Source organism: Aristolochia californica, unplaced genomic scaffold (genome assembly GCF_029961685.1).
Source record: "Aristolochia californica isolate CCGP_79_NKW_82.1479 unplaced genomic scaffold, dmAriCali1.0.hap1 SCAF_5, whole genome shotgun sequence".
NCBI lineage: Eukaryota > Viridiplantae > Streptophyta > Magnoliopsida > Piperales > Aristolochiaceae > Aristolochia > Aristolochia californica.
Window position 1 is genome coordinate 43451164 of NW_027182214.1, and position 13365 is coordinate 43464528.

At 37.7% G+C, this 13365-nt stretch overlaps 2 protein-coding genes across 2 annotated transcripts in view; one reads left to right on the forward strand and one right to left on the reverse strand.

Annotated features, from left to right (window-relative positions):
- LOC137965725 (protein translation factor SUI1 homolog) overlaps positions 1–13365 on the forward strand; it is a 53389-nt gene that overhangs the window by 23791 nt on the left and 16233 nt on the right. The window lies entirely within an intron of this gene.
- Positions 4484–11156, reverse strand: LOC137966110 (calcium-dependent protein kinase 2-like). The gene is made up of 9 exons (XM_068812601.1): positions 10955–11156; positions 9857–10704; positions 6349–6492; positions 6088–6240; positions 5891–6006; positions 5636–5803; positions 5389–5516; positions 4914–5013; positions 4484–4834 (listed from the first exon to the last, which is right to left on the reverse strand). Exons 2-9 carry the CDS (start codon positions 10572–10574, stop codon positions 4760–4762), a joined length of 1602 nt encoding a protein of 533 aa, XP_068668702.1. The 5' UTR covers positions 10575–10704; positions 10955–11156; the 3' UTR covers positions 4484–4759.

Here is a 13365-nt window from a genome sequence, read left to right on the forward strand (position 1 = left end):
CACCTATCTATTTAAGCGAAAAGGTAAGAAGGACAACAGTAATGTTCAAGTGTTTTGAAACGGTAAAAACACAACAAAAGGATGATATTGAGTGGGATCAAACACAGAAAGTCATTCACAAAGGAATCAGACAAACGGTATTATGGAAGGACTATGTTTGACTAAAGTATCTCACAGAAAGAGTTGCAGGGACGAAATAAGAGGAGGAAAACACGTTGGGCAAGAAGGGCATGTGCAAGAAAAATGGTTGTGTTTAATCATTTAACTCCACAGTGGTGGGACTAAGGGTGCTAGCAAATGAAGAACAGTTAGTATACCATCAGACTCAGCACTAGTTTTAGGGACAGATTTAATAGGAGAGTATGTCCAGGTATCAGTCGCTCGTGATGTCCCCTGATTACTATTCAACTCTTTTTATATCTACCAGACCTAGTTAAGCAAGAACCAGGTAATTCGGACATTGTTGTCAACTGAGATCAAGTGCATACTGATGTTCAACTTTAGCTCATTTGCTGAAACTGCTCTTGGTCCAATGTAGTTCAATTCTATTTGAGAAGCTGTCTCAAGATACCAGAATTTTCTATACATGAACCTTATCATCCATTTGTAACAAGGATAAGACAAGAAAGAACAGGAACTTTTTCACTTCAATTGACTTCAACAATTATGAACTCGAATAGCCACTGAAAAACACTGGCCTGATATTTTCACTTGAAACTCGTCAGGATAGCCTGCATTATCAGCTGCACAGAGGGCATTCAAACTTTTAAAGGTGCTATGCAACCTATTTTACTGTGAAAATCAGCAGCCAGTCCGTTCAAAATTTAAACAGTTTCTTACGATTATGCTAACATAGTTACAAAAGGACTTGCATCAACATAACATTTCTATTCACAATTATCCAAGCAGTCTGCACTATTTTTAGTATAACACTACATTTTTTGAAGTTTCACAGCAAACACTTGCAGTGTTGCTTCAATACAAGTTAAATGATACCACTTTTGACAGCAATAACTATCAACTTGAACAAAGTCCTTGAACGACATCTTTGCAATGGAGTATATATGAGGCTCAAAAATGTTTCATTGAAAAGATCTTTGACACTACAATCCACTGAAAGACAGCATGGAAAACAAAGAACAGAAAATTTTGAGAATCTCATCATGAAATTTTTTATATTCTAAATCCTCTGTTCAACCATGATCCCTGTTTATACTAGTCAAGAAGAATCTATGTTCTCTTCATGAGTTTCTATATATCATGAGTAATTTTTCATTCAACAATCAAAATGGAATCTCTTAAACATTGAATTGGTTCGTTTACAGTTATATTTAGCCCTTACTGTCTTTTATTTGTTAACAGTCCTCCAAAACTATTCACACTATCTGAAAATTGAAATTCCCAGAAATCATACTTCTCTTAAGTTTCAACATAAGAGAAGTACCATACTCAGAAGGAACAACAGAACGTCTTTCTTGGTGATATATCTACCATACTTGCTCAGCTACGCAGAGAGAAGCGTTCTCTCGTTCTTGTATTTGGGCTTCCAGAAAAGATATCCTCTCCGTTAACTCGGCATTCTTTTGGCGCTCTCTTTCTAATTCAGCCGAAATCTCTGCAGAATTAACGAGACCGGTTCCATCTGCTTCTCTTTCTTTGCAAACCAAAGGGACTTTAGGAGCAGAAATTTCATTACATGGACAGAAACCGTTGTTTCGTAAAGAAGAGTCCGCAGATACAAGATCCATTCCATGGTTTTTACTACACAATGAAGGAGTTTTAACCACAGCAGTGCATACCTGGAGCTCTGACATTGAAGAAAAACTCAATAACAAGAGCAAGTGAAATCTGAAACTTCTTTCAATTCGAAAACCTCAATACGGAACAAAAAAATTCAAAGCCTGAAACTGAATCCACATCAAGAATGATCTTTCACATTCAGTTCCAGATATACTAAACCTGAAACCTCAATTCACATGCAGAGGCTTAGGAACGTCTCATATAAAATCCTAAAAGAAACATATCAAAAAGCCGTATAAGCATGAAAGCGAGACTCAAAAACATTCACTTTCAAGACAAAAAAAATAAAAAAGCCACAGCCATTCACGAAGCACGCAAACAACCAAGAGGTAAAACCTCTTAAAGCCGAGTTCGGAAAATAGTCCTGTTGCGGAAGAATCAGAGAAACTGGCTCCACGCACAAGAACTAAAACGACTAGGTAGCGCGAAATGGAAACAGGGTGATAACAAATCACTGTAACAGACTAACAGCACGAAGAAAACTTGAAACCAACAACGGAAGACTTCAAAGAAAGTCACTTTTATCTAGTGAATAGAGGTTGACAGCAAATGCCTTTGCAACTTCCCAGGTAATGAAAGCAAGAGAGTAATATGAACAGTGTACGAAAGGGACAGATGAAGCGGGGTGCCGCGGTGGCGTCTTTTCTCAGAGAGAGAGAGAGAGAGAGACAGTGAAGCCCCTTTGCTTAGATTTCCTTTTCAGTTTGTAAAAGAGCATCGCGGCAGCCCCATGCACCGCCTCGTGCTTCAGCGTCGAGTCGTTGAAAGTTTCTTCCTCTTTGCTGGTCTCCTGTCAATCCAAAAGAGACTTGTCCCGAGAAAAAGAAATACAATGCATCAGAATCCAAACGAACATGATGGAAACATCCACCAAAATCCTGCACTTCCTGGAGCAATTTGAGCACCCAGAAAACAGTAATAACAAAATACAAAAATCTCTGCAACAAAATGAAGGAAACTACATTGCAGAATCAATCACTTGTAATTTTCCATTTCCATTCTTGAGTGTGAAAGTATGAAGAACAACCCTTTTTCCTAGACAGAAAAAAGTGTGCACACGTGCATATTATGCTCTGCAAGAAAGAGCATTAGATTACTACAAGCTCAGCACAGAAAAACAACCTCACGTGGAAAGATGACCTCATATGGCTGTCTCAAATGCAAGCTGTGTCAGGAGAATATGAGACTAACCTTGGATTCCATCATTCGATCATATATTTATGTGCAGATGAAACCCATTAAAATTTCAGACCCAAAAAGATTAGCAAGTGGACATCTAATTTATCCTTTCTTGTATTGCAGTCCGTGCTTAATAAGATGAAATTTTGTCATCTGCAAGGCGTTGGGGAGTAAAGTAATCAGCCGCATGTGACTGTTTATTAAAGATCATTGAAATGTGAGCATGTGTGCAGTCGAGAAATGGAGAAATGGCCCATTGAGAATGGAGAGGTGAGAGATTGTGGAAGACAAAGAGGTTCCTTTCTTTGTTTTGAATTCTTCTGCTTTTAAATGAATTTCTAGGCACTTCTAGATTATTTGAAAGCTGCTACTAATATTTGACATAAACCAAACTTTTACATTTGAAAGCTTTTGTGAGGAAAATGGATTAAACTCCCCATAAGTTGTGTTTTGATTTAGTTTAACCATGATTCCTTGATCAAATGACTAATTGCTTAAATATCATTGCATCTTATTCTATTTTTTCTTATATTTTCAAGATTGTTTCATTTCAGATCTTTAGTGCTTTTCTTTTTTTAATGGTAATGTAGAAACATAGTATCAGCATAAACATGCAGCGTAAGCAGCTATCAATTACACAGGACAAGTTTTAAAAATGGGAAAGCTTGTTGTGATATTGTAATCAACCTGGGTTGAACTTGACATTTATAACTGAAAGAGTAAGAGAGTAGCTCACGTTCAATGAAGTTGAAGTTTTTCACGTTAAGAGAAAAAAGATTTGGTCTACCAAAGTTGCCTGTGATAGACTTAGACTTGTTTCTGGAAATTCCTGGAAATTGATTGCATGCATCATAGAAATTTCTGCTTTCAAACATACGTTCAGTTCGTTTTTCCTTCTTCAGTCTGGTGAAATTACTAGTTTTATGAAAGCACGAATAGATTTTGAAGTTGTCTTGGGTATTAAAAATCAACCCAATTAGTTACAAATAAAGCCAAATTTAACCCATCTATGATTCAAAAGAGCTTCAGACTGCACCAGGTTGAGTGAAATCCTGTCACCCTCGAAAGGTAGCTGCATAAGCTTATCACAGAGCTTGGTTGCTCTGAAGAAATGGAATGAACAGGAAAGCGTGATACATGTTCTTCCCTTGACTATATCAGGCCTCTCTGCCCCTATTGTAATTTAATTTACATAGAGCCTCTGTGGATTTTTTTAATAAAAATGTATTTATATATATATAAACAATAAGATTTACAAAGGAAGATGGAACATATCCCTCACAACCAGAGCCTCTGTGGATTGCGTGATTAGCCTGGTTTTCATGACAAAAGCTGGCGGAGAGGTCTTCGCCACCAGAAGGAAACACAACTAAACAAGCTCCTTTTGAGGTTTAAACAGAAATAGATAAACAAAATAAAAAGATTATGAAGAAAAATAAAAGAAACAGAAGAAAACCCAATTTCTAAACTACTTGGTGACGACTGGATTATTGGCCATCTCACCTAAGACAAATCTAAACTCGTGAAGGATAAAGCATGACACACTGCAGTGGATGGAAGCAACTATTGCACAAATGGGGTAGCCAACTTCCCCCAGCTCTTGATTCAAGTGTATGCACAAGATTTTACTATACCAACAAAAAAAAAAAAAAAAAGTTTGGGTAAACTGCCTCACCGACCAGTACATGTATTTGTCGAAGGGACACAACTAAAGCTCGGCACTGCAGAAGCATATGGGTTCAGTATATAAGATCAGAGAAGTCCATATAAACTCGTGAATCTAGAGAAGCTTAATTGGTTGTGTTGATCCACTTCTCATCATTGCACAAAATTCTTCATAATTGATCTTGCCATCCTGAGGTATTAAGCCAAAAATTAGCAGCAACATCATCTATTACTAGTGAGGTTTCCAAATGGGTGTAAAAAGTACTTACATTATCGGTGTCAACCTCTGATATAATTTCCTTAATGGTGTCTTCATCACCCATACCATACTCCTTCATGGCCAGTTCCAGTTCATCTCTTGTGATAAACCTGGTACAACAAATCCAAGAGAAAAATCAGGACATATTTTAATCGTAATAGTATAGTGACTTAACTCTTCAATCAGATAAAAGAAATCCACTTCAGGGCATCATCGGACGAACTGATTGAAGAATCCATACAGCTGATTGCCACGTCCAGGAATCCCAGGCGATTGGAGTATCCACCCTTTCCTCATTTTTTTAGTGATAAAATCTAGTGGTTGTCCAAATGATCAAATTCAGGTATTGCATGTCAATTCATTAATTAGAGCCTCAAGCCATATTTACTCAAGGTTTTATTCCATACGGTCCATAAGAAGCCCCAATGACATATACATAACAAAGTTGTTTGAGAAAAAAATGAGTAACAAAGCAAGGAACTAACCCACTCCCATCTTTGTCAAAATGTTGGAAGGCACTGTATAGATGTTCGTCCCTCTCAATTTTATGTCTGTTTATAGTAACTGTGACGAATTCAATGTAGTCTATCGTCCCATTTCCGTCCACATCTGCCTGTGCAAAAAACAAAAACAGAGCAATCCCATTGAAGCACATATGCTTGAAGACAGAGAGGCTAACACAAACAACATGGGAGTGGTGAATTTTATGGAAGTATTAGTTATTTATCTTACAGCATCCATGAGTTGCTTGACCTCTGCTTCTGAGAGCTTAGAACCAAGTCGAGCCAGTCCAGTCTTAAGTTCTTCATAAGTTATTGTACCACTCTTGTCAGTGTCCATATTTGTGAACATGGCCTTCAGCCCTTTGATCTCTTCTTCAGAAAGATTTTCTGCTATAACCTGCGAAGAGTGACAAAGGCACATCAAGATCATAATATTTTACATGGAAAAATTCAAAGATTTCACCAAAACATTTTATGACCATACCTTGAGTGCTAGCTTCTTGAGCTTGTTCATAGCCCTGAATTGTTTCATCCTCGAAAGGACAGCACTGTCTATTGGTTTGTCGGATGCATTACCATCTTCTCTTATCCATGAGTGCTCTGGAAAGAAGGTTTCACCAAACTAGGTCAAAAGCCAAGTGAATTGAATAGCCACTAAATACAGGAAAACGCATTACATACCAAGAACTTGAGCTGAAGTGATTCTTTTCTTGGGATCTTGGGTAAGCATTCTCCTAACCAAATCTTTGGCACTGTCTGATATGGATGGCCATGGTGCACTTTCAAAGTCAATCTCCCCTTGCAAGATAGCATCAAATATTCCCTTCTCGTTTTCTGTAGAAGCCATACAATTAAGTTGTTAAAGGTAGATTGTGAACCAATCAACCAAAGCAAGCATCAGTGACAAAATTTCATTGGAAAGCCTGAACCTGTCACTCTTACCAGCCCAGAAAGGAGGTACTCCACTGAGTAGGATATATAAGATAATTCCTGCACTCCAGATATCTATTTCCTTCCCATAACTACGCCGAAGTACTTCAGGAGCAACATAGTATGCACTTCCTACTATGTCTCGGCACACTTTTCCTGAGAAGATTATAAAATATGTAAGTGCCTCATGATTCTATAGGTGATTTAACAGTGAAACAGAATGTCTTTCCTCAACGAGGTATCATCCACTCAGCAAGAAAGTAATAATGATAAAGCCCATAGACAAATGCAGTTACAATATGCAGTCACTAACGTATTCACACATCAGGAAGACTATTCAAATGCATTTTTTAAAGAACCCTTTTATTCCTGAAATTTAAAAAAAAACCCATTTTAAAGAAAAGTCTGGAGAATTTAGTTCTTCATAGCTTTAGAGAGAGAATAGTAGCATTTCCGCACCTCTTGTTTTTCAGGAAAGTGAAATTTTACTACAAAGCCTCAAAAAAAAAAAAAAAAAAAAAAAGAAGACACTCAAAGCTGATGAGCACAACAACAACCACCACAATAAAGCAAGTCTTTACAAGCTTGCAACTCAAGCATGTTTACTGGTTTATGCTTACTTGTTTGAGATTTTTCTCGAGTTACATAGATTTACCAGTTACATATACTCCAGGTCCTCCTCAGAAGACTTAGTCTCCCATCACCTAGAGAGGTGGATACTAGCATTGACCATATAACAAAATGAAGTACTTATAATGCAGGAAAAAGCACTTTTCCCTCAGGAAGACAAGCAACGGTGCAGAGTGCAATGAAAAGGATATGCAATTGTGGGTCATATCAAGTGATTGCATCATCCAATTGAACTCAGTGCCAGTTATTGAGGTTCCATTGCAGATACATAACAAGATCATAAGGGACCTTTTCCAGACCATGTTTGACTATCATGAAATGTCCCTCATTAGATCTTAAGATCACCAAGAAGCTCCATGACTATTCCTGCAGGAGACAATCCTAAGTTTGGTGGATTAGGGAGTTCATAGAGAAGAACCAGCTCACTCGGTATGTGTGAGGTCTAAGCAACAAGTGGAATCTGTGGTTCCTGGACTCCTACTTGCCAAAAGGCTGCAAATAAAGATAGCAGGAAAACAGATGACGTTCAATGCTAAAAATGTCTTATAAGTCTTGAGATGTAATAAAGCCACTGAAGTTGATTACGTTTTCCAAAAACATAAAGGTGAAGAAGTATCACAGTTCTCAAGATGACCAAGCAGTCAGGTCCCATTCCTTAAGTCATATGCTTCTGAGGTTCTCCTAATCATCTAGTATATTAAAAAAATTATGGAAAATGTAAAATTAAAATTTTGGAAGGCCCTTTTAGTGCCATATGTGATTATGATTTCTTTACGTCTCCAACACATCCAAGAATCTTCAGAATGATGGGGGTAGTCTATCCTAGATTGCGAGAATGAGGAACAAAAACTGCTTCTGGTGAACAAAACTATTAACTATAAAAAAGGAAAGGAATGAAATTTACAACATCCATTAGAAGTTGAGTCTGGACTTGTGATATAAATCCAAAAAGATCAATCAATGTGTGTACAGATTCAGGTAATATTAAGGGTTTCAATTTTACATCCTTCATAAAAAAAAATATTAAGGGTTTCAAGATCGGGTGTCATTGAAGAAGAAAAACTGAAACAAAAGATAGAAGTCTACCTACGTATCAGTTGTGATTCTCCCAGTGCAAACCAGTGGAAAGGGGTTTTGACATACCTTAGTTGAATGCAGCCACAAGGCATTTGTTATATTTCTCAGTGAGATGATTCAACCAAGTTACTGCTCTTAAACCTGGACTAATAGTCAAGTATTGTCCTCCAAACCACCTCAAACACTTGAATGGCATCTCAGAACAACAATTGCACAGAGAAAACCATACATGTGCATAATAACATCTGCACCAACCCAAGCTGCTCTCCTTACCTCACTCAAAAAAAAAAAAAGATTTTGAAGGGAGGGTTCCTACTATTTGATGATTATATAAAGATAGAACTAAATAGCTACTTACCTGCCTGTGAAAGTAATAGAATACAAAGACATCACCCATTGTAAAAGCGTTCCTTTCTTAAAGTAGCGGGTTCTAATGAATAATTATATTTTAGCCAGAGGCGTTGACAGCTCTTCTATGGTCTCCAACTCTATACAGGCAGATTCTCCACCTTTCCAATGGTGGAAGGGGATTCAACTATAGTCTTTAGCTGGACTAGCAGGAGAAAGTGCTCTCATAGTCATTTCTTGATGTATTTTGATGAGATTGAACACCTATGAGATTCATAGCAGCATTCCTTTAAAAGTGTGAACATCATTGCTAATGCTTGGGCTAGGGAGGAAGTTCCTCAAGAGCATTTCACTGTAGGAACCTCGCTTCCCACTGAACCATGCCCCCCACCCCCATTAGTATCTCTTAGCAGAATTCACTTTCTCATTGTTATAAAAAAAATGTATATATTTTAGCTGGGGCTAAGATCATCCATTTTCCTTGCAATAATTTATTCCAGATATTATAAAGTATTAATTTATTCTGAAAATGAGCTATTATAAAGTACTGATTGTTACTTCCTACATCTATCTCTATATCAAGATCAATATCTTTATATATACATACATACATACAGATGCACATTTATATACACAGCCTTAACTCAGATAAATAAATACATTCAGACACATTAAAAGTTGAATAAATGGAAGGAAGTTTTGACAGAAACAACAAGGAAGAAAGAGGAACATGACCAGGAAGGACTAGGAGATTGACTGGATTGACTACAACTTTGCCCACTAGTCATTACAGCTTAGACATTGCCTTATTCAGCACTCATCTGGGCATGGATCTAGCCAAAGATACAATCGCCTTCCACCACACTGGACCAAAAAGATTCTCAGAAGATCTAAATTAAAGTTTCACTATAGGGCAGCCACACAGATTTGGGCTGCAAATTTCCATGTTTCAGTTTTCACTAAGGTGGTTCACAGTAGACATCTCCAAAGATCAAATGCCAAAACAGAAAAAAAAAATGTATGATATACAGGACATAAGTCGGAAGCACTGTTTCCAAATTCAGGAAACTTCTTCCCACAGAATCCATCCATATTACTTTTCCAAGACATGGAAACTAAGACCAGGATCTTCAGAGTCTTAAGATACCAAAAAGAAAGACAATACATAAAACTTGGTAGACCAGAAGCTTCAATGTCTAACAGACATTGTGCTGGTCTCCAGCAAAGAATCTAGAACAGAGAAAGTTGCTATGAAGATCTGAGGATTCTTCGCACTTAATCAAGGAAAGGAATTGTCTTAAAGACTAATTTGGGCATATTCATTGAGACATGAAACAACTCACACTGCCAATTTTGAAAATATTTCACAACCCGATACTTCTATGAAAGGTGACTTAGTTCCCTCCAAGACTTACTTATCGATTCAAACAGTAAAAAGCTCTTTATAGAATAAATGGAGCATTACCTTCCTCAATGAAGACAGAAAGCCCAAAATCTGTGGCCTTCAATAATGCTCCTTCGTCCTTGGACGAAAGCAAGAAATTCTCAGGTTTGAGATCTCTGTGCATGACACCCATAAAATGACAAATGTGAACAACATTCACAATTGCCCTACAGATTGTCGCAGCAGCCCTCTCAGAGTAATGCCCTTTGGCAATTATACGATCAAACAGCTCGCCACCAGCGCACAACTCCATAACCAGATGAACTGAATGCCTATCCTCATAAGCCCCCTTAAATTCCACGATATTCGATTGACCACTTAGATGCTGCATAATCTGAATCTCCCTCTTTATGTCTTCTTTGTCATTTTTATGGACAAGTTTCCTCTTTGCTATCGACTTGCACGCGTACGACTGACCAGTGCTGTTTTCCGTGCACAGATATGTTACACCAAACTGACCCCTTCCCAACTCTTTGCCCAGAGTGTAAAAGGATCTCATATCTTCAAATGGCTTGCCTAAAATGGTGTCCGGTGCATGAACAGGTTTGGGAGGCGGGCCCATAGGAGATGGCTTCGAAGCAGGCTCATATCGCCTTTCGGGTATCGGATAAGAGTTCTGTTGAGGTTGTTTGTGCTGATAAGCTGGAACTGGTTCATGGGTTCTGTGTTGATTTCTCAAACCAGTGTAACTATTAACATCCGGTACTGAAACTTTGCTTTTGCCGCAACACTGGCCCATCTCAAATGAAGCAACGTCTGAGATAGAGATACTGGATCGAGAACCCTGGAAGATAGATCTCACTTATACCAAAAAAATATCGACTTGGGTTATCCCGATTTGGCCAACGAGACTGATTTCCACTTCGAACCTGGCAAACAAAAAGCCGGTACCAGAGCTTCAGAATAATCACAATAGGAACTCCATAATTTCACAAAGACGAACAAAAGAGTCGAATCAGGACTTCAGAAGCATCCCAACTTCGAAAACTCGAAGTTTAATATGTTGGGCTAAAAGGTGAACTAGCTCTGGCGATCAGATTATAGATATTATCCCAGATTCAAGATAAAGAAGATGAAATAAGATAAGAATGGATCAAACCCAGAACAAAATTCTTATACCTGATCCAAATTTCGGAACTTTCAGAACGTAGACATTAAAAAAAGGGGGGATACTTTCGCTTTGACTCCGACGCAGTGCCTCTTTACAGACCTTTTCAGAGAATACAATAGTAGTATTGGAGAGGAACGCTTATTTAGAGTCATGGCAATCAGAGCGAAAAAATAGGGATCAAAACTCTGAAATGCCAACGCGGCTATTATTTGAATGGCAAACTACAAGGCAGCCACCATTTTATGAACTCTTAAAAGGAAAGGAACCTTCGTCTTTAGAAATTTAAACTTTAAATACGTAGGTCTATGCAAGCCTGCAAGTGCAAGGTGGATGTACAATCATTTTCTCAAGGTCAAATACGCGGTTTTGATTTTGTCCGGTTGGCGTGTCCACTCAAGATGGCCCTTTTTGACCCTTTGTTCCAACCTTCTGGATTAGTGACAAACTTCCACCTGAGAACTCGGTTTTGATTTTTGCCTGGTTGACGAAGACGAAGACGATTAACTGAGACACTGTTGAATATACCCACTTCTTCATAGTTACAGTAATTCGAATCAAAACAAATACTTCTACATTCAAGTATATTACGTACATGGCACGTCTGCTGACAGATCTCCTTCGTTAGATGTGAACCTCTTGATTTTATGATGGAAATCCGATATTAGTTGCGACAGCGATTGTGACTTGCATATGAATTGAAGATTTAGTGGATAGTAACGCGGCATTAACTACTCTCTGCGTACCTCAGAAACCCAGAAAACTATGAATTTTGCTGCATCTCTGGCACGCCCATCTCTTTTATGGCGTCAACCATTCAGTATCCTCATTCGTTACCGTAAACTACTCAAGGACAGGATTCTTCTCATGTAACTTGAGCTAAGCAGAGTTTCTCAACGCTGTAATTGGCAACCAGAGCCTAGTTTTTTTTTTGTTTTTTAAGCAACTTTTAAAAAACCAATTGAGGACGAGGAAGTGCCGAGTTCATGCCAAAATCTTCACCGACTTGCGATAAGAATCTGGATTAATAATGGCTTAATGCTCCATCATTGAGCATTTGCAGGGGAGTCTGACCCATAAAACAAATTTAACGAAGGATTGGATAACCTTCTGCATTTTCTTGCACATCGTTGCCCACCCTGGTGAGATGTTTTTCGAAGGGCCTAGTAACAATAACTGGAGGTGGATGAGCTAGTATCGTTACTCTCATACTTTGGAATTCATTTCATTGATTCTAGCATTGGCACTTAAAGCGGTTGTTATTGTTATAAAGTGGGGCTGAACTTACAAAATCCAAGTATTTGAGTGCATGTATTTCAAAATCAATTGATGATACTTGGTCAAGTATATTTGAATAAGTGAAGTTTTAATTTGGGATCTAGTTGTCGTGTTCAAAATATTACTTGTGATGTGTCTCCCTAAATTTGATAAACCAATCGTTCCCGTTGCTTATTGCTTCCGTCGGGATTTGAACGCGGAATGTAGTGCCCAGCTCTGATACCATGTTAAACGCCTAACCAATACAACCTAAAAAACAAATCTGTTAAACACAGAAATCCAAATATCTAACCCATCAGTGGACCAAAGGTAGACGGAACCTAACCCAGGTGGACCAAAACCACCTAACTCTAACAAAAGGTTATTAAGATTTGTTTGTTGTCATTGAATATAATACCCTTTTGTCGGCAAATGTTGTTGAAATTCCTAGTGTGGTAGGGCGATGTTCCCTAGCGAGCTGCTATAAAATCCATTTTTGTAGGTATAGGCAAAATGGCTTAGCTAGTTGCTAAAAAATCCCTATGTAATTCTAGGCTAGATAACCCAATTTATTATTGTAACTCTATGTGAAAGTGTGCATTGTAATTAGTTGTTGTGATCAATTGGACGGTGTCAGTCCCTAGAGGGTAGCATTGTAATTGATTATATAGATAATTAAGATAAGTATCGTTTAACAACTTGAATATAGTAAATTAACTTGAGCTATAAGATTAGATTATCAGTCCAAAATAGGATCGTGAAATAATTATAAATTCCATTATTTTCTTGGTGTTCGAATTTTTGTGTTTGAACATTGAATTTGAACTTAATTATGCATATTTCACTATTTAGAGTGCGAAAAGACATAATGAAGTAAGCAAAAAAAATTAGAAATGAGTCAAAATTAGCAACTAAATTAACAAATCTATTCATCTCCCCTCCCTCTAAGTTTATTTATTAAGATGCCTAATACAAGACCTCAAGCCAACCTATAGATATCTCCTTTTATGTATGTACCCTCAAAACTTGGATCATGGCTAGTAGAAAATGCACCTTGAGGACTTTTTAGCAATAAGGTAAGTGTACAAATAAGTGTCAAGGATAATAAATATAACACAAGGCAATATAACAAAAAATATATTACATAATATAACATAACCATAGT